Source organism: Moschus berezovskii, chromosome 21, assembly GCF_049115385.1.
Source record: "Moschus berezovskii isolate FMDL1 chromosome 21, NW_MosBer_1.0, whole genome shotgun sequence".
Taxonomy (NCBI): Eukaryota; Metazoa; Chordata; class Mammalia; order Artiodactyla; family Moschidae; genus Moschus; species Moschus berezovskii.
In genome coordinates, this window is record NC_142480.1 from 50,952,273 (window position 1) to 50,974,290 (window position 22,018).

The following is a 22,018-nucleotide window of genomic DNA, read 5'->3' on the forward strand; positions in this document are numbered from 1 at the left end:
TGGTCCAAGTTAGATGCAAGCCTGCGTTGGACTTATGCAAGACAGGATACAAGTCTGTCTTGGGCCAGGGAAGCTTGAGAGCAAATGGAAGTGTCAGCCTCTCATTTGTGTCCAACTCTTTACGACCCCATGGACTGCAGCCCACCACGCTCCTCTCCCCATGGAATTCTCCTTACAAGAATACTGGAGTAGGTTACCATTTCCTTTTCCAGGGGATCCTCCCAACCCAGGGATTAAACCCGGCCTCCCGTATTACAGGCAGATTCTTTGTCCAGTGAAAGTTACTTCCTGTAGGAATCTGATGGCCATGCTGGAAAGGTTCTTAGCCTCCAGGGACTTAGCTGGATGTGGGACTCCCAAGGAGACTCTTTAAATCTTAATGCCCAAGATACATTCCCAGACCAACTGAGTCAGAATCTTTGGGGGTGGGACCCAACATCAGCAGCTTTGTCTATTTTAAAATTATTTATTTATTTGGCTGTGCCAGGTCAGTTGATCTTTCGTTGCAGCTCATGGGATCCAGGTCCCTGCCCAGGGATTGAACTTGTGCACCCTGCATTGGTAACTCAGAGTCTTAGCCCCGCTGGACCACCAGGGAAGTCCCCACAGTGACAGCAGTTTTGAAAGCTCTTGAAGAGACAAAGGACAGGGTGCATACTACCACTGGGTCATTTTTTAAATCCTGTTGTTGTTACATAAGTGAAGAAATTTAACTTTTAATTATTTTGAACTAATTTAGATGGGAAGAAAGAGGAAATAATCATGTCATTATTATTTAGATTCACTTTTCTTTTGCAGCTGTCTCCATGGCATGGTGGGGTAGAGTTTTCTCCCTCTCATGAGAGAGAATTAAGGGGTTATTGTCAATTCAGAATCTAGGGCATTTGGGGAATATCCTTCTAGTGGATTTTACTCCCATGGAAAATATGATGGGAAAAAATAATGGAAGGGTCCGTGGGCAGGGCTGGGCACTGGCTGGATGTGACTTCACCCGGGTCCCGTGTCTCTTCTGGGGTGTGCAGGTCCTGTGGCTGTCATCAGTGGCGAGGAGGACTCGGCTAGCCCCCTGCACCACATCAACCATGGCATCACCACTCCCTCGTCGCTGGACGCCGGGCCAGACACGGTGGTCATCGGCATGACCCGCATCCCGGTCATCGAGAATCCCCAGTACTTCCGTCAGGGACACAACTGCCACAAGCCAGACACATGTGAGTACCGTGGGAGAATCTTGTCCCTCCTGGGGTTGGAGGGGGGCATAGCGATAGACCATGCAGGTGGGGGTTCTGGAACATTCTGGGGTGACCTACCACCTGCTAACTTCCCACTCTCTAAGGGACCCTCCTTGTCTAAAAACTCGATGAATAGCCAGGGCAAAGGGATTCCATGGGACAGAGGCCCCTGGGCGGAGCGGGCTTGGGGCAGGGGAAGGGGAATCAGCCTGGAGGCAGGAGGCCCAGCCATACCTGGAGAGGGACTTCCAGTAAGGCAGGGGACACAGGCACAGCCGGTTGTATCTGTAGACACCTGGCCTGTGTGTGCAGGAATCTTTGCCCAGACTACGGCCCCCAAGGTCATCAGGCCCTCCACCCACACCTCCCCGAGAGGGGAAGGGAGGGAAGGGTGGCGAGTGCCTTTGGAATGGAAACATCTCTCCAGCTGCCCCTCCAGTGCCCCGAAGTGTACGGTCCGAGGATCGGATCATGACCCTGTGCTCGGACCCCTCCCTTCCTCACCGTAGATGTCTCCTTGAGATCAGAGGGCTCAGGGCACCTGCTTCCTACTCTCTCTTACCTCCCGGTGGTTCAGGCCCTCCCTTTGTACTTCTGCTGAGTCTAGTAGGGCCTCTCCTGGCCCCTGGAGCCCCGGTGCCTCCGCCCTCCCTCCGGCAGGTGTTCCCCTTGCTGTGTCCCCAGGTTCAAATCAAGGCTCAGTGACCCCAGTGCATACCCCTCCATGCCCACTGCTCCTGCTCCCCCAAAATGGTCAGTGATGGTCAGAGGGCACCCTGGAGACTGCCTTAGAGCTGAAAGGGACAGAAGAGATGGGTTAGGTTAAGGCCTCATCTGCAGACAGGAAACCCGAGGTTTGGGGAAGCTGTGAGTCCCCCTCCGCTGCCCACAGGCTTCTGCCAGTCTGTTAGCTTCAGCCGGTCAGCTGGTCTGGGTCAGCCCAGGAAAAAAGGCCCCTGGTCTTGTTCTCCCCCAGTGGGGCTTTCTCTATTTGGGATGCACTCCTGCAGTTCACAGAACTCTCACTGCTCCCACTAGTCCATCTGATAGCAGAGCAGGCATTCAGCCACCTCATCCACCTTCACTTCTGTTTTTCTGGCTCTGTTTCTAGGGAGAGGATTGCCACCATGGGTGGGACTGAGCTTGAATCAGGACAAGGTCATCGTTTGTCCCCCAACCTTGAGAGTCCTCTAGAATGTGTCTCAGTGTTTGTCACACCCCCCCCCCCACCTTCAGTACCAGTTAGAGGAAGGATACTTGGGCTCTAGACCGGGGCTGGACAAGGGAAGAAAGATACCTGTGTTTCGGATAAACAGTGGGGAAGACCATGTCAAGAATGGTTCTACTCTGGCTTTAAAGCTCTCACCTCAGATCAGGATCATTGTCGACTGACCTGGGTGTGACCATGAGGAAAGTCCTTCGCTGTTGCTAGCATGAGCCCGAGTTTAGTCTGGGGTTGGCATTGCTGAGTTTTCTAGAGTGATGTTGGTACTTGAATAGAGGCTTAGCACTGCTTGAATATGCAACTGGTTCTCCTTATTTCAAGTATTCTATAAAATCACCATGAACATGAAATTAGCAAACCCTGGACCATTGTTCCTGGGGAAATCTAGGGTTAGGTTCCTTGTGAGCCTCTGGTTGCAGCCTTTTTATCAGCTAATCAAGACGTAACCTGTATTGCATGTGCTTCTGTTTAAGGACACCTTAATACATATTATTGATTCATTAACATTGAGCTCATAGTGGGCAACAGCACTGTGACTGAGGCCTGGACCAAGCTTATCAAACACACCTGTTTTCTCCATACGGCACATCACAGGGTTCACGCTCATAGAAACGCTAGACCTGGCTTTAGCACTCTGCTTGGGGGCTGCTTTAAACAGCGAACTCGCCCACAGAAAGCACAGATATGCAACGAAAGTGGCATTGAGTAAACCACGAGAAGGACACTTGTTTACAGCACAAAAGCCACAACAGGAAGGCAGAGAAAATGGCTTTTTAGCCTTAACTGGGGACGTGCATGTGGGGGGGACTCAGATTTGTCACCACTCCTTGAGTATTGGTGAATAACTGTGAAAGCGCCGTGCATGTGGGTTTATGGGGTTACACATCAATTGGAGAAGGAAGTGGCAACCCACTCCAGTGTTCTTGCCTGGAGAATCCCAGGGATGGGAGTGTGATGGGCTGCCGTCTATGGGGTCGCACAGAGTCAGACACGACTGAAGCGACTTAGCAGCAGCAGCAGCAGCACATCAATTGTAGTGAGAAGATGAATTCATGAAGGCAGAACCCAGGAAAAATGAGGATGGGTTGTGTTCCTGTTAGTGGGAGCTCTGGGTCTCAGGTAGAGGAGGGTCACGTGGGCTCCTGATCCCAGGGGGAGTGATCGGTGTCCACACGGGGAGAATCTGACATGTGGGAAGGTGGCTCCTTCTGGATTGTTGGCATAAGTGGGTGCCGTGGAGAGACCTGTGGGGTCTGAATGTCCTTTGAGGTCAGGACCCGGCCCCCAGCCAAGGAGCTGTCGCCCTAGGAACTGGTGCAGTGGAGAAGCATCCCCGAAGCTCCTTGGGTCTGTGACTCAAAGCAGGCAGCCTCTCTATGGTTCTGACAACATTTCTCTGTATAAACGACGGGGTCAGCAGAGACAGCGAGGAAGCAGGGTTAGCGACAAGACTTGAGGGAGCAGAGAACAAATAAGACCTCACAGAGTGGAATCCCTCGCTGACTCCAGATCATCCAAACCCTCCCATATTTAGGGGAAATGCCCTTTTCAGGGAAGCAGCACATTGTGTCCTGTCAACAGACAGCAGACAGCTCTTAATTGTTTTCGGAAAACACGTGTGGCAGGACCAACAACGTCCAGGAGCCTTGTAATGGGATTTGGTTAATCCTCCCTCTGTGAATCCATGGCTGACTCACACAGTCGGGGAGCGAAGCACCCGGCCCTCTCCTCGCTGAGGTTTACGGGCTAGGAAACAGCAGGTCTCTGATTACAAAGCCTTCATCAGTCAAAGGCAAGGGACTCCAAGACACATCCCCGTGTGCGAGGAGACACCATCATAAATAATTAAAACCACATGCGCCTGGGCGGATAAATAAGCAGCAGGCGTTTACGATGCTGCAGCCGGGGCTGGGGTCACTCCTTTGGGGCTGATGGCAAGAAGCAGGGGATTAAGCAAAGAGAAATGCTCATATCTCAGGGGCCCCCCAGGGGGGCCTCTCCTGTCTGATTCTCTTCCTCATCTCATTTAGCAATGTGGACTGTGGGAAGACATCATAGGGACACAGCTACCTGACTTCAAGCTTCATTTCCGCAAGTCCCCCGGTGATGGATTTAGCACAAAAATGCTTTGCTTTTCTTTACACACGTGTTTATCATAATCAGGGGGGACCTCTCCAGCCAGAGTGATGATGAAGATGCTGCTCTTCTTCCTGCTTCTCGCTGTCTTCAATCTGGGCCATAGAATTTTTCATGGCGTGTCAGAGCTGCTAGGATGTTTAGGGATCACCCAGTACCATTCGTTATCAGATGCTCGCAGCCTCTCACCTGTGTCCCCAAGCATGCTGCTTATGGCACTGTCTTTATTTGGAATGTACTCAGCCTTTCCAGGGATTCTGGAAGAGGTGAATAAAGATGCTCCTACTCGGGGTTGGATACAGAATCTGCCATCTAGTGAGGCCTCCCTCATATTTTATTTAAAGCCCCCTGATGCTCAGAAGCATCAGGAAACCGGTCTGCCTCCTTGTCACCCAGCTGATATGGGGCTAGGTCCTTCTGAAGAAGACAGAGAAGGGAATGGCAAACCACTGCAGTATTCTTGCCTGGAGAATCCCTGGACAGAGGAGCTCGGTGGGCTCTAGTCTGTGGGGTCGCACAGAGTCGGACGTGCCTGAGGCGACGTAGCGCGCTCGCCATGTGAATGAGATACTGAGGGACAGGTCTAGACAGATCCCGGGGAGAGGCTTCAAGCTCTTTGCAGCCACACTGGGCAACCCGTGACTTCCGTTCCCCTTGTCACAGCTCTGGGCTGCAGTTGTGGCGCCTGCACTGAGCTGGACTGTGGGCAGCTGTGTTAGGATCACGCTCTGGCGCGTTCCCATCGGCTGACTGGGAGGCTCCTTTGCTCTTGGAGGCCCTGGGGTTCTCTGCTTCTCCCTTTTTCCCGAACCTATTCTCAGAAGACAGCTGTGCCTCTTGGTTGAGAGAGCAGGGGCCAGTGGGGGTTGCTAACCCGTGTCACCCTTTGTCTCCTGCCCTCTGTGCCCAGGTCAGGCTGTCTGCCTTTATTCCCAGGCTGTTCCTGTCCCAGAGGAAACCGTCCCCCATCTTCCTGGCATCAGTGCTCCCACCTCTCCATCCCTCTGCCCCTCCTGGAGGGCCTGCAGTCGGGGACTCTCCCCAACCCTGGTCCTTTTAAACACCGTCCCCTTCTGCTTGGCCCTGCACTTCTTCATGTTCCCTGCCACATAGCTCCATTTCCCCAGGAATCCCTGAATCCTCCACCCTCCATCTCTTGGTAAAACTCGAGCATATTCCTTTGGGGTCTCTCCTCTTCGTTAGCATCATCGTCATTCACAGAGTGCTTATTTTTCTCCTTTTCATCTATTCGATAAATATTCATGGAGGGTCTGTGTCAGGCCTTCTTTTTGGCTCTGGAAACAATGGGGGAGAAGGCATGCGTGGTCCCTACCCTCAGGGGCTCACTGCCACTGGGGCTGGTGTCCAAGACACAGGATGGCACACTCTGTTCCCCCTGGGGCCTTGTGAAGGCTTCACCTTGCTCCTTTCTGCTGATGACTCGCCAGCCTTTACCCCTGGACACTTCTTTCCAACTCTCCCTCCAACCGCATGCCTCCGACTCTTCCCTCAGTGTAATTCCTGCTTCAAATGCCCGTCTCCTCTCCCCCCATCTCCTCCCTCTCTCTTCTTCCTTCCTGCACCTATTCATCACTCAACCACTGGCTCATTTCCAACCTCCCGTGAGACCTTCCTGGGCCCCTGCTATTGAAACGTGATCTTTCCCTCCTGGGAAAGGAAAAGCCATGCACAATAGTCTTGCATGACTTTAAGTCAAATCTTCGGTCATCATGTCACTTCTCAAAGATGTGGGTACTGTCTCCCAAACCCAACTTTGAACTTATTCCAAAGGATGTAGCTCTTCTGTGTCATCAGTCTTCATTTTCTCTGGAAACATAGCATGAAACTAGGGTCAGAGAAGATGCCAGCATCAGATGATACTTGGTGAGTATGTCTTCATTCCAGGATGCAGGCTGCTATCCCAGACCGAGAGAGAGGTCACTGATGGGCATCAGCAGCCTCCTCTGGACCAAGCCTTGGGCTGGCCTTTCCCTTTTTTATCTCATGCAGTCTTTCACCCACTCTCTAAGGGAGAGGCTGCTATACTCATTTTCTCGATAAAGGAACAGGCTCAGTGAGCTTAAGGACTTGTTGCAGCTCATACAGCTGTTAAGTGAAAGCTGAAGATTAGAAGCCAGACCTGCTGACTTCAGGATCCATCCTTTCTCTATCAGATCCCGTTGCCTGGGAGTAGGGTGGTCAACAAGCATTCACTCTCCACTTCTTGGGTTCAAGGAAGCTGGCTTTTGAGGAATGCTGTTTTTTTTGGAGACCGGCTTTTCTCCCTGTTTCCAGGATAAGGACAGCTCTCTGGGAAGAACCTTGGCTGTGGCTCCCTGCAATCATGAAGCTGGGCCAGCCTTGGTCTGGCTGTTGGTACTTATCCCTCTTTCTGAGTTCTCCCCCAACTCAAGTTCCCAAAGGACCGTGGTGGCCTTTGGCAATATTTGGCCCTGGGGTTAAGTCAGTTTTTAATCTTTTAAAAAAAATTTTAGAGCATGTTTAGGGTTTATAGAAAAATTAAGCAGGAAGTGCAGAAAGTTCCATCTACCCCCCAGGGTTTCCCTCACCAAAATCTCTATTACTAACATTTGGCATTAGTGTGGTAACATTTGTTACAATCAAAATACAAATATTGATACATTATCATTAACTAAACCATGGTTTACTGAAGGGTTCACTCTGCATTGTATACAGTTCTGTGGGTTTTACAAGAGCATCCTGTCATGTATCCACCATTTAAGTATCACATACAATAGGTTCCTGGCCCTAAAAATCTCTTGTGGTCCATGATTCACCTCCCCTCCCAAACTTCTGGCAACCACTAATCTTTTTTTACACTCTAAATAGTGTTTTCCTTTTCCAGAATATCATATTGTTGGGATCATACAGTATGTAGCCTTTTCAGATTGACTTCTTTCACTTCAGTTCAGTTCAGTTCAGTTGCTCCGACTCTTTGCGACCCCATGAATCACAGCACACCAGGCCTCCCTGTCCATCACCAACTCCTGGAGTACACTCAAACTCATGTCCATCGAGTCGGTGATGCCATCCAGCCATCTCACTCTCTGTCGTCCCCTTCTCCTCCCGCCCCCAATCCCTCCCAGCACCAGAATCTTTTCCAGTGAGTCAACTCTTCGCATGAGGTGGCCAAAGTATTGGAGTTTCAGCTTTAGCATCAGTCCTTCCAGTGAACACCCAGGATTGATCTCCTCTAGAATGGACTGGTTGGATCTCCTTGCAATCCAAGGGACTCTCAAGAGTCTTCTCTAGCACCACAGTTTAAAGCATCAATTCTTTGGCAATCAGCTTTCTTCACAGTCCAACTCTCACATCCATACATGACCACTGGAAAAACCGTAGCCTTGACTAGATGGACGTTTGTTGGCAAAGTAATGTCTGTGCTTTTTAATGTGTTCTCTAGGTTGGTCATAACTTTCCTTCCAAGGAGTAAGCGTCTTTTAATTTCATGGCTGCAATCAACATCCACAGTGTTTTTGGAGCCTCAAAAAATAAAGTCTGACACTGTTTCCACTGTTTCCCCATCTATTTCCCGTGATCTTAGTTTTCTGAATGTTGACCTTCAAGCCAACTTTTTCATTCTCCTCTTTCACTTTCATTAGCCCTGTACATTTTAGGTTCTTTTATGTCTTTTTGTGGCCTGATTGCTTACTTCTTTTTTTTTTTTTTTAAATCACTGAATGTTTCTTCATCTTATGGCTGTAACAGTTTATCTATTTAACTACTGAAGGACATTGTATTAGTGTCTAAGGGCTGCTGTAACAAAGTGGCACAAACTGGGTGCTTTCAAACAATAGAAATGTATCATCTCACACTTCCAGAGGATGGAAGTCTAAAATCAAGGTCTCAGGGATCTCTGCTCCCTCTGCAACCTGGAGGGGACTCTTTCTCCCCTCTTCCTAGCTTTTGGTGGTTTGCTGGTACCCCTTGGCTTATAGCCACGTCACTCCAGCCCTCTATTCTCCTGTGGCATCCTCCCTGTGTGTCTGTCTTCACAAGGCTGCCTTCTGATAAGAACACCAGCCATATTAGATTAATGGTCCATCCTATCCCAGTATGACCTCATCTCGACTTGACTCATTATACCTGCAATGATCCTGCTTCCAAATCATGTCACATTCTAAGGTATGGGGGCTTAGGAATTCAACATATTTTGTTGGGGGGATGAAGGTGAGGGACACAATTCAACCCATTCAACCCACAGTAAATATCTTGGTTGCTTCCTAGTTTGGGCAGTTATGAATAAAGCTGCTATAAACATTTGTGTACAGGTTTTGCATGGACATAAGTTTTCCTCTGACTTGCATAAATACCTTGGTGCGTGCTTTCTGGATTGTATGGTAAGAGGGTGTTTAACTTTGTAAGAAATGGTGAAACTGTCTTCCAAGTTGCTGTACCAAGGCAAGTTAGGTTCTGTTGATTTCATTATTAGACTGGCCTCCAGAGACCTCTCCTGCCCCAGGGTCTCTTGGACTTGTCAGTGTATACCTGCCTATTTTGTGTGCTTTTTGGAGTGTGTCTGTGTATGTGTGTGCATACACACGTGTATGCATCTATTTATCTTCTCTACCCTAAACTGTACCAGCAATGAATGATTGTAGAATTCTCATTGAATAGTTGCTTAACCTATATATAATGAGCATACTTCATTTCTAACTTGTCATTTGTCTGAGGTCAGTTGCTACCTTGACTGCAGTACTGGTCTCTTGACTTCCTGATCAGTGTGCTCACACTGTCACAGCATCTCAAAAGCAGTTTGTCAAGGGCTTACCCGGCGGCTCAGTGGCAAAAAATCTGCCTGCCAATGCAGGAGACACGGATTCAATCCCTGTTCTGGGATGATCCCCCCTGCCACAGAGCAACTAAGCCTGTGCCCTAGCAACTACTGAGCCTGTGCTCCACAACAAAAGAACCCACTGCGGTGAGAAGGCTATGCACCTCAACTCAAGAGTAGCCCCCACTCGCTGCAATGAGAGAGAAGCTGAAGCAGCAATGAAGACCCAGCACAGCCAAAAATAAATGGAAAAAAAATTTTTTTAAAAGATGTCCACTTGAATCAGATGAGTGTCAGATCTCTTGGGGTGGGGGAAAAAAAGCAGTTTGCCCCAGTGATTTATCCATGGTGCCCACCTGGAATGCCTGGTGACCCTCACCTCTTCAGGCATCCAAATCCTTTTCTTTTGTTTTTGGTTTCTCTGAAACTTTGCTAATTCCTTTCTTTGGCCACGTGTCATTTTCAAGCGGGCCCTGGCCTTCCAGCCTCCCTTCCAGGCCTTCAGGACTCGGTTTTCCACCTGAGTCTCTGCTCTTTGAACCATAGGCCTGCATTCAGCCTTCAGCCCCTCCTGGCTAGTCGCCTGTACTTCCTGCTTCCCTGGGCTTCTCACTGAGCCTCCCTGGCTGACCTGGCAGCTCTGCCCGGGGTCCTGCCTGGGAGGCCCCAGCCTGTCTCTCTCACTGGGCTGTCGATACCCCGTCTATGTTGGGTCCCTCCAATCCCCTTTTCCCCCCCATTCCTCAGCCAGTCAACAGACATCCACTGAGCTTTTATTAAGTGTTGGGTTCTCCGACGTGCGGGCTTCCCTGGTGGCTCAGTGGTAAAGAATTGCCTGCAATGCCAGAGACATGGGTTCGATCTCTGGTCTGGGAAGATCCCCTGGAGAAGGGCATGGCAACCCACTCCAGTATTCTTGCCTGGAGAATCCCATGGACAGAGGAACCTGGTGGGCTACAGTCCGTGAGGTCGCAAAGAGCCAGACATGGCTTAGTGACTAAACAATAACTCTGACGTGGGCCCTGGCATAGGGTGAAGGACCTACCCTTCCTTACCTCTCTTCGGCTACACTGCAGCTCTTCAGAAGTCCTGTCCCCACTGTCTTTCCTCAGGGCAATTGCTTAATGCAGCCCCCTTATCATACCAGCCTGTAAGGTGAGGACGTTCTCAAAGATGACCAAAGCTGCGACCTATGTCCCTTTAACTGGGACCCGTGGTTCCTTCATCAAGACTGAATGAACGGCTTGTGTCTTCCTCCTCTTCTGGACCAACCAGCCTTGTCTCTTCTGGGAAAGAAACTGATTTCCCAGCAGCAGTGGGGAGCACAGAACCTGTGAACGTAATGCAGTATTAATAATGCATCACGTGATACAGATTTCTGTCCCCTTCTCTGCTAACACACCTTTCTTAGCGCAGGGTAGTGATGGATGTTTATTCCCAGCCACTTAGCTCAGTGTCCCGGACTTGTAGATGAAATACCGAGAATAGGCTCCTTTGCCTGGGAGGCCCCCACCCCAGAATCTGGAGCAGAGGTGGCAGCCGCAGCTGCTGCTACTGAAAAATAGGGCTTTCTAGGTTTTTCTCTAGCAGAAGCCCTGATGGACTTGCCTGATGGAAGGAAGGGTGTCTGGTTACAGAGCTGGGCTAGGAGCTTCTCCTCTGGGGAGCTGAAAAGAGGAGGCTGACTTAAGGGGAAAGCCGGGGAGGAGGGACTGTTGTTTGCTCCCTCTCATTGGTTTAGGAGGGAGGCTTAGCTCAGTGTGACTTGGAGAGAATAGGACCAATGTGGGGGTGGGCCATTCTGATGCATCTACTTGTTGGATCTTAACCACCCCCATTAAGGGAGCTATAGGTTGTAAAGGTAACAGTGATATTTTGCCTTAGCCTTTGTTAGGTATCTCCAGGCCCTGTTTGCCAGGCAGTCTCTCATATAACGTTTTAGCTGAACATGAATTAGGATTGTTCCCTTGGATTTTTCTTCCATTTTATTTTCAAATCCATTTAGAATGAGTAGCAGAGTCCTGGAGAAGGAAATGGCAACCCACTCCAGTGTTCTTGCCTGGAGAATCCCAGGGACGGGGGAGCCTGGTGGGCTACAGTCCATGGGGTCGCTAAGAGTCTGACACGACTGAGTGACTTCACTTTCACTTTTCACTTTCATGCATTGAAGAAGGAAATGGCAACCCACTCCAGTGTTCTTGCCTGGAGAATCCCAGGGACGGGGGAGCCTGGTGGGCTGCCATCTATGGGGTCGCACAGAGTCGGACACGACTGAAGCGACTTAGCAGCAGCAGTAGCAGCAGCAGCAGCAGCAGAGTCCCAAGAAGGCTGTGATGCTGGGTTTGGCGAGCCCAAGGAGGAAAGGAGTGCTCAGTTACATTGCGTGTGCTAAGTTGCTCAGTCCTGTCTGACTCTTTGCAACCCCATGGATTATAGCCACCAGACTCCTCTGTCCATGGGATTCTCCAGGCAAGAATATTGCAGTGGGTTGCCATGACCTCCTCCAGGGGATCGTCCCAATCCCTGGATTGAACCCATATCTCTTACATCTCCTGCATTGGCGGGCAGTTTCTTTACTGCTTGTGCCACTTGGGAAGCCTTCTCAGACTCATTACCTGTTTCCTTTCTTTCTAGAAAGAGCTAGATGATTCCAAAATGGATTATCTTGGGAACCAAGGCAATTAAGTCCTGGACCCATATGCTTGAACTTGTCCTGAGGGTTTCAGTCAGATTAGCTTCTGTTGGATACTGATTCCCAAATCACTCATATCTAGATGAAATCTTTAAACTTGTCAGTTTTCCATTTCCCCCCTTTTATACCGGGAAGAAAAAAAAAATCATATGATTTCATTTCCCCCAAAGTACCTGAAAATGCTAAGACATTCTTGAGCATGTACTTTGGAGCTGTAACCAACTAGACAGACTGTGGTCCATCTCCCTGAGCTAAGACAACCTGCCTTCCTGTTGAATCTCATGACTTCATCTCTTCTGTGCTCCACCACCATAATCACATAGGCAAAGTTTAGTAGCTTCATGCAGTCATGCTAATTAACTAATTAGGTTTAATTATGCTCACTGTAAATACACAGTAATTGGCTTAAAAAAAGTACTTCTGGGATAAGCATGTGCTGCCTGGTGGAGGAGGAGGTGAAGAATGATAAGAGCCCCCAGCCAGCCTGGATCATGTTATTTTGTGGGGGAACTTGCACCCAGGGGAAGGTGCACCCAACAGCTGAAATTGAATGAGATGTGGAGTGGGTCCTCTACTTCCTGTCCAGAGCTCTGAGCATTGAAGGACGACTTGTCTTCTTGGCATGTCTTGGCCTCAGTCTTGTCTTCAAGGAGTGGGAGATTAACTTCCCTCCAGAGTTGTTCTGCAGCTCCAGCTTTCCCAGAGCTTTTACGCTTTTTTTTTTTTCTTTCAATTGGATTTGAGCATCTAAATTGGATGGGAGTGTTTTAAGGGTTATCATTCAGAACCAGCTGAAAAATCCACACAGGGGTCAGATAGGAATCAAAAGTTGAGCTTTATTGCTAGACTTAAGGAAGTTGCTTAGGTGTAAAGCCAAGATGGGCTTAATGCCTCTCCAAAGTTTTTTTAAAAAAAATTATTTATTTGGCTGTATCAAGTCTCCTTATGTCACATGGGATCTTTCGCTATGGCGAGGGGGCTCAGGTGGGGTGTACGGGCTTAGTTGCCCTGGGGCATGTGGGATCTTGGTTCCCTGACTGGGGATTGAACCTTCCTCCCCTGCATTGCAAGGTGGATTCTCAACAAGTGGACCACCCAGGAAGTCCCTCTTCCAAATCTTGGACTTGGAATGCACAGACAGAAGTTGGGTCTGCAGAGCAGCTGTTGTCTGTCTGGTTGCGTGGAGGGTCATGGTCTGCCTCATCTTTTGCAAGTCAGAAAGCTTAGGAACTCCTTGGAAAGCAGGCAGAGAGGGTCTCTCTTGTCTGTACTGGCCGCACCTGGAAGAGAATATGATGGCAGATGATGGACTCTGCCCACCTCACCCATCAAGTACATCTCTCACTTCTTAAAGGGAGGGGCAAGGTACACATGTTGAGGGAACAGCTGGAGATTACTTCCTGTGTCTTCAAGGAGATGGCAATTCCTATTTTATGGTCAGAGGCTAAACAAGGAAAAAGGAAAAAAGACACCCCCGCCTCCCACCACCATCCTTGGAGACAGCAGGGGTTCTGTTGTTAGCGGTGGCCTCTATTAGTGTTCTCTTTCCAGCAGCCCTTTCCAGGAGACAATGGTCATCATCTCCATTTCCTCTGAGTGAGCACATGAGTCATACTCCTGATGGGAGATGGGCCACAGAGCTGGGAAGTTCTTCCCATTGTGCTATATGCGTGTGTGTTAGTCGTTCAGTCGTGTCTGATGCTGTGACCCCAGGCTCCTCTGTCCATGGGATTCTCCAGGCAAGAATACTGGGGTGGGTTGCCATTTCCTTCTCCTGGGGATCTTCCCGATTCAGGGATCCAACCTGGGTCTCCTGCACTGCAGGCAGATTCTTTACCAGCTGAGCCACAGGAAAGCCTGCTATATTCTTAATGGTCAATAATTAAAAACCCAAGTTCTACCCACTCTTAGCCAAGAAGCCTGGCATCCAAGTGTCCTTCTGTATTCTCCCCAGCTGCCTTTATTTATTTATTTTTAAAATATTTATTTGGCTTCCCCGGGTCTTAATTGCTGCATGAGAGATCTTTACTTGTGGCCTGTGAACTCTTAGTTGTAGCATGTGGGATCTAGTTCCCTGATCAGGGATCGAACCCAGGTCCCATGCTTTGGGAGTGTTCAGTCTTAGCCACTGGACCACCAGGGAAATTCCCCCAGGTGCCTTTCATGCAGGGTTTCCCAAATGGTGCTCTAGGTATTTTTAAGGAAAAAGAAAAATCCATGTCAAATAAATTTGGGAAAGTCTGGATCACATGCCTTTTTTGTTTTACTGTGGGATTCTGAGAGCTTCTATTGGTATAGGTCATTGCAGTTTTGCCGGAGCATTTCCCATATTTTTTGGGTCACTGAACTTGATTTTGGGGGTACATTTGTTATCTCTCTGTGGACACAGATGGTCACTGGATTGCATTCCAAGCTGTTCTGGGGGCCTGGGGTTCTGTTTTTGCCTCCCCACTCATGTGACGTGGGAACTCAGTATGCCCAGATGAGCCTGAACCTATTTGGCACATGCTCCGTCCTGTTTCTTCCTGAGCCTCTGGGAGGGACAGGAAGTGGCCAAGTTCCATGGGAATGCCCAGAGTTGGAGTGGTGGCACTCATCAGGATTTCTGGCAGAGCACTAAATGCCTTTCATGCAAGTAGATCTGAGGTCTTGGTCACTTGTTCTCTACCTAGAAGTTCTTGCAGGTGCCTTTTCCACTTCTTAAAACCCCAGATCTGGAGATACTGGTCATGGCCACATTTTCACTGCATTCCTTGTTTCCAGGCAGATCTGCCTGTTAGGACTGGAACTTTAGGGAGTCGTCTCCAAGGAGAAATGTACAATCCAAGATGCAAACACCCTGTCCCCACCCCACCCCCGAGCCACTGTTTCCAAACCATTGTATGAAAGGTCAAAGCATCTCTTAACTTCAAGAAGGGGCCACCTTTTCATTAGAAGAGAAAGTGGCCCTAGACTCTGGTCCCAGCCTACTGACTTACAACCACGAGACTGTGAGCAGGGCATCTACCTTCTCTAAACTTGAGATAAGAAAACTTGATAATGAAAATGAAAAACACCTAAAGTCGTATTTTTTGAGATGACATGGCATGAGAATTTGAAAAGGCTCTGTCACTTCGCCTAAGTGGCATATACATGACCATCTTTGCCTTGACAACAATATTTTTACAACAGATCGTTACAATTCCTGCCTCAAATATGCTGTTCAGGGAAACCAGCTTGATGGTGTCAAAAATAGAGGTTGCCAAGGCTTAAAGTTATTTCTGAAAAGATAAGGATCTTTCCCTCCAATGATATCTCCCCCCTCTCCCCAACTCTAAGAAAAAGCAGTTTATCACCCAGATCCGAAGCCACAGAGATGCTCTTAGAGTCGGGACTGTAATATGTTGGTTGTCAGGAAATGATCGATGTAGATGAGCAGAGGGCTCAGACCAATTTCCTTTTGGGTTAATGAGACTGAAAAGCTCTGGGCTCAACCAGGGGATGGCAGAGAGATTCATGGTGAAATTTTTGTGTTTGTTTTGTAGTCTGTGCTTGCCCCCGCTCCCTTGTCAGCAAACATTATTTTGTTGAAACTGCAGTACCCCTGAACCCCCACATGGGCCCAAGTGCATCACTTATGTTATTTGTACATCTGTGCCCATGGGGTACTTGTTATGCAGTTAGAGTTTTAACGCCTGGTTGCTCAAGTGACCTCCGCTTTCCTTGTTGTCATCAGTACACAGCCCCTCCGTTCTCTCTCAGCAGGCCTCTCCATGGGGATTTCAGACATAGATGTGTGTGTTCGTCGGTCTTGTTTATATCTGTGCGTGTATCTCATGTTTTGGACACTGATCGTCATTGGTTCACATCTCTTGGCTGTAAGTAATAGGCAATCCTGGCCCACTTGGGCTTAAACAAGAAGGCGATTTGCAACCACATAACTCAAGCAAATAGGTGGGGAAGGCTCCTGGTGAAGTACGTTAGGACTCTAATCCTGCTTTCCTGAGATTTTCTTGCCTCTGTCCTGTGTTTGGCTTTACCTCCAGTGGCTTTCCTCATAATTACGGAACGGTTGCAGCAGCTCCAGTCATCACAATGAAACACATGGATCAGGGACAGCACACAATTGTATCTTTTTGTGGGTTGATTGAAACTGAGAAAACTTTTTCTAAGTTCCCCAAGTAGACTTTCCTGCCTGTCTCATTGACCAGAATTGTGTCATCTGTTTATTCCTAAACCATAAAGAAAATAGGACTGAAACAAACACATAGGCTCCTCTAAATACTCCCCTGAGCTTAGAGATGCAACTCACTTCCCCTGAGGCCTGAGGCTGCCTGGAGGGGATTGATTGCCTCCATGGAGTCAGTCTGTTAGCAAGGGAGAAAAGGGAAAATGGCTATGAAAAGTGACACTGCCCACCACCCCAGTTCTTTCCCCAGGTTCAACTACTGCTCTGCTAGGAGTAAGCAGAGGCCTCATGGAGTAGAAGTGAGGTGGGGGGAAGATGAGAACATTGATCTCATGCAAATTTTACTCCTCCTGTATCTCCCCTTAGAGAAAGCAAACTGGTAATTTGTGGTGGTTGTCAGTGATGTTCTGGTCTGGTAAATTGTCCTGCTAATTTTCAAGGCTATAGTTATATGCCCAAGCAGAGACAGATTTCTTCATGTGGTTTTAGCTGGCTCCGATGATCTTGGCTGAGCTAGCTGTGTGAGTTCCTGGGAGCTGCTGTGTGATACTTTGGAAGCATCGTTTCTGGGGAGTAGGTGGGAGCAGGGGTTGGGAAGGGAAAGAAGGGGGATAGTAGTGAGGAGAGGAGAAGGAACGTTTACGCGGTGCCTCTCAAGGCCTGCTCAGGGTCAGGCTCTGAGCCACAGGCACGTGAAAATAATACTAAAATCTTATACTGCACAGTGCTTACTGTTGGTGCTGGAAACGGTGTAAATATGATAAATTGTTCTGTGTGTCTGCTAAGTCTCTTCTGTCACATCTGACTCTTTGCAACACCATACACTGTAGCCCTCCAGGCTCCTCTGTCCATGGGGTTTCCCAGGCAAGAATACTGGAGTGGGTTGCCATGCCCTCCTCCAGGGGATCTTCCCGACCCAGGGATTGAACCCGTGTCTCTTATGTCTCCTTCATTGGCCGGCAGATTCTTCACCACTACCTAGGAAGCCCAATAAATTGTTTAATCCTTGTGAAAGCCATAGGAGGGGATTTACCTGGTTAAGGGTCCCTTAACCACTGACCATATCCCATAGATGGCCCAGTGGTTAAGACGCCATGCTTTGAATGCCAAGGGCCAGAGTTCAATCCCTGATTGAGGACCTAAGATTCTGTAAGCCATGTGGTGCAGACAAAAACAAAACAAAACAAAACCGAAAGGTCATGGGAGGCAGGTGCTACTATTTCCCCCCTTTCATAGATGGGGAAACTGAGGCACGGGGGAGGGGGTTAAGTAATTTCCTATAGTCTCAGAACTGGGAGGTGACAAAACTGTGGTGTGACAGAGCCCACCACACTCTCCTCCCTGCCTCCGTCCTCTGTCTACGTTCGGGCCACTTGTCATGTGAGTGTCATGATCCCTGTGTCACAGATTATGAAACTCAGGCCCAGGGAAGTTAAGGAACCTGGCCAAGGTCACTCGCTGGTCAGTAAGAGAGCCAGGATTCCAACTCAGGGGTTTAGGAACGTGCCCCTTACACTGGCCCAGACCACCTCCTGTCACCTGCACCCCACCTTCTAGGAGACTGAGGATGAACTTAGAGATTCTCAGACAGATGCTGGCTTGAGTGAGCCACAGTGCCCTTTTATGAATCAGCAGGAGGGACTCCCTTTCTAGGACCTTCATGGCTCCTAGGGAGGCAGCCCCCTCCTCACTCCCACCCCTTCAGGGCATCTAGAGCTTCAGACAGCTGGAAGGCAGGCCTCCCAATGCCGTGCCCGGCTGAGTCGCTTCAGTCATGTCAACTCTGTGCAACCCCATGGACTGTAGCCCACCAGGCTCCCTGTCCATGGGAGTCTCCAGGCAAGAATACTGGAGTGGGTTGCTGTGCCCTCCTCCAGGGCACCTTCCCCACCCAGGGATTGAATGCGCGTCTCTTATGTCTCCTGCATTGGCAGGTTGGTTCTTTACCTGGGGCCTCTGCCACCTGGGGCCTCCCAGGCCTCCCAGAGTGGGGTCCAAAATCAACAGGCAGTAGGGGGTGCAAAGAGCTACACTGGGAGGAAGAGAATGGAAGTTCTCGGGATCAAGTTGGCCTCTTTCTCAGCCACGCCTGTCCTGGTGTCTGTGTAGCTTAATTTGTCACCCAGATGGTAGCCAGCCGGGCCTCTCACCAGGCACTGGATTCGCTTCCGTCCCCAGATCTAGAATTGCTGGTGACGCAGCAACTCTTCGCACTCGGTTCTGCTGAGTCAGGCAGCCCTAATGCCACTGGTAGTGAAGAAGTGTTGGGACTAACCTCCTAATGGCTCATTGATTGGTTGAATTACCCTCAGTGTGATTCTGAAAATAGATTTTAAATATGTGCTTGGGGATTTGTGGGGATTTGTTACTTAGGAGCGTTAACTCCATCGTGGCTGCTTTGACAAAGACATCCACACCAGTTGCATGGGCTGGGGTCATACTGTTCATCTCAGGGAGACCCCTCTGCCCAGAGCCTGAGAAGTTTTCAGAGAGCAGTGCAGGCAGGCATAAAAAGGTCACCTATCTTTTATGCACAACCCTTGGCAGGTCATCAGAGAAGGTCATCTGGTTGACCCAACTGCTGCAAACCTCTCAATGTCCCCAAGGTGGGAAGGAGATGCACATAGATTCTGAATTCTCCCTTTTACTTCCTCTGAAGTCAGAAAGCACAGACGTTTCCCTCTTTATAGTTCCAAGTTTTTACATTTCCTGGAGTTCCCACTCAGGGGAAGAATCAAAGAGAAGCTTTCTCAGAGGCTCAACTTAGCAGCCTCTTGGCATATTCAGCATCCTCTGGCTGCTTGATATCCTTGAATCCCAGGCTTAAAGAGGGAGGTATATGAAGGACTTCTGGTCTGGGCCTGGACTTCTAATACCTCTGTATTATTTTCGTGAATGCCAAGTGAATTTGGACACATTAGAGAAGCTACATGGAAACACTGTTGGTAGCAATCAATGTCCAGGACTCCCTAAAGACCCCTCAAGCGGGAGCAACTTTTAAAAATGTTTGTGCATCTATATCATGGAATATTATGTAGTCATTGAAAATAATAAAGTAGATCAATATGTACTGATTTTTAAAAAAAGGAGAAAAGCTAATGAAGTTTCCTCTGCAAGGAAGAATCACCTGCCTTTTGTATTTATTTGTCTAGCCTATCAAGGACCTAGAATGTCTTCCATTTTTGATGCAAGGTAGGTCTGAAATAAATGAAGAACATCATAATTGAGCTTCCATAGGGCACAATGGGAAGGTGCTGTAAGACCATAATTCTGAGGGGAAATTGGTCAACAGTCTTTTTTTTTTTTTGGCAGACCGTTGATTCCTCTGCTCCATTGTAACCTCTGTCTGAAAGGCTATATTTCCTGATATTTCCCGGCATTCCCGGGGGGTAATTTATACCCAACCCATTGTGAGAAAAAAAAAAAAAGTATCCTCAGGGAAGGGAGGGAGTAAAAAACAAAACCTGGAAGAAAAGGAAAAAAAAAAAAAATCACACGCTGCTCTAATAAAGAAATTACTGACATTCTGCATTATGAACTGGATTAATTTTTAATGACTGAGAAAGGAGTTGATTTATAATGCATCCTTCTCCACTGCAGCGCCTGTCCCCAGCTAATAAATAAATGACAGATCTCTTGTATTAAAAGTATGCGTCATTTCACACTGTTGGAATGTGAAGAGTTGAGAGGCGCTGAGTGAAAGGCCCCTGGGAGCAGGGGTTCCCTGCTGGGCACAGTTGGCCAGAGAGGTTGGCCTAGTTCTGAAACCAGAGTTAAGCTTGTTTTTTTCTCTTGGTCTCAGCAAAATGACCCAAACCAGCTACAACTCTTATGGTCCTCAAACCGTGTAACTTATAAAGGGACTTGAAACCACTGTCTTTTAACTGAGATCACACACCTGGTCTCAGGACTTAATGAAGCTTGGGCTCTTGATGTCTCATCACAGAAAGAATTCAGTGAGGGACAAAGTGGTTTTAAGAAGCAGATTTATTCAGAGAGAAACACAGTCCATAGACAGATTGTGGGCCATCTCAGAAGGTGAGAGTGACCTCGAAATGTGGTGTGGTTAGTTTTGATGGGCTGGGTAATCTCATGGGCTAATGACTGGGTGGATTATTCCAACTATTTCGGGGAAGGGGTGGGGATTTACAAGAATTGGGCCACCACCGACTTTTTGGTCTTTAAATTTTTTTTTTAAATTATTATTAGTTTTGGCTGTGCTGTGTCTTCACTGCTGTGCAGGCCTTTCTTTAGTTGCGGCAAATGGGGGCTACTCTTTAGTAGCTGTGTATGGACTTCTCATTGTGGTGGCTTCTCTTTTGCAGAGCACGGGCTCTAGGGCATGTGGGCTTCAGTAGCTGTGGCACATAGGCTCAGTAGTTGCAGTACCCACGCTCTGGAGCACAGGATCAATAGTTGCGGCATGCAGGCTTTGTTATTCCACAGCATGTGGGATCTTCCCGGCCCAGGGATGGAACCCAAGTCACTGCATTGGCAGGAGGATTCTTTACCCCTGAGTCACCAAGAAAACTTTTTGGTCTTTGATGATCAGCCTTGGAACTGCCATGACCCTGGTGGGTGTGGCATTTAGCTGCTGATATGTTATGCTGAGCGTGCTCTGAGGCTCAAGGTCTGGTGGATGGCAATTCATCCACCATCTGGGATCTATTTGGTTCCAGTTTTCTATCATGTCCTTGGCCTAGGTCATTCTTTTAAAGGTTGTGCCCTGCTCCCTTCATTCCTGTTTCAGGCCGGGAGAAGTTTCACAGGAAGGAGTGATGGAATGCTTAGGAATACTTAGGGATGAACATTTAGATTCTTGGTCCTTAAGCAGAACCGTCTGTGACTTCTCCCTACATGTCCTGACCAGGAGCTGGTGGGAGCTGTGTGTTCAGAACTGGTCCTTTGTTGATGGTGATAGATGATTCACAGCTCTGGTTCACCTCTCTTTGCTTCTTAAGAAAGAAATAAAGGCTAATATTTGCTCTGGTTCCAAAGTAGTATCTGTTCATTGTAAATATTTTGGGGGGGGAGGTGGGAAATCCAAAAAAATACAAAGAAGAAAATAGAAATTACCCTCAATACTGCCCTCAGCGATTTATGAACCCTTTGGTGCACTGCCTTCCAGTCTTTTTTTTTTTCTTGTTTTTTACATTTATAACAAATCACACAAGCAGACATGCCTATTCCAATACATACGTGTGCATTATGCAAAAATGAGATAATATTCTGCCTACAGTCCTGTAATCTAAATTTGTTGTTTCACAATATGTCATTGACCTTTATTTCATCTCATTAAAAATAATGCAGCTGTTTTTAGTGGCTCCATACGTGTGGTCGGGGTCCTATTCAGGTTGGTGCCCGTGTTTGAGCTGGCGATCAGTCAGTCAAAATGCACTGCTTTTGTTCTCTATCACAATGCCAACTCCGGGGTAAACACAGTGCGGGAGAAAAATGAGGAGGGAACGTGGTTTTTGCACAGAGCTCCTGATTATGGCTCAATGACGATGCTGCAGTGTGGCTGCCATGGGATTGAGAGAGAACAGAGTGGCGGGGTCCCTGCGTGAGGCGGGTTACGCTCCAGCCGGGGAGAGAAAGGCTGAAACCGGTTCCTGTGATCCAGGCATGAGGCGTACATCGATGCTATCACAGAAATCCTGCAAGGAAAGGGCCAGGTGTGCTCAGAGAGCACCAGCTTGTTTAAATAAGGGGAAGCCGAGGCTTGGGTGAAGATTCCACGGAGGAAGGAGCTTCCTAGAAAGCAAAGGAG

General features: G+C 48.5%; 1 protein-coding gene across 6 annotated transcripts in view; it reads left to right on the plus strand.

Moving 5' to 3' along the window:
• Positions 1-22,018, plus strand: part of NTRK3 (neurotrophic receptor tyrosine kinase 3) — a 436,755-nt gene that overhangs the window by 247,507 nt on the left and 167,230 nt on the right. For all 6 annotated transcript variants that reach the window (XM_088829672.1, XM_088829668.1, XM_088829669.1 and 3 more), the window contains one exon: positions 1,023-1,211. In XM_088829672.1, coding sequence (XP_088685798.1) covers positions 1,023-1,211 — 189 coding nt within the window. The remainder of the gene's footprint in view (positions 1-1,022; positions 1,212-22,018) is intronic.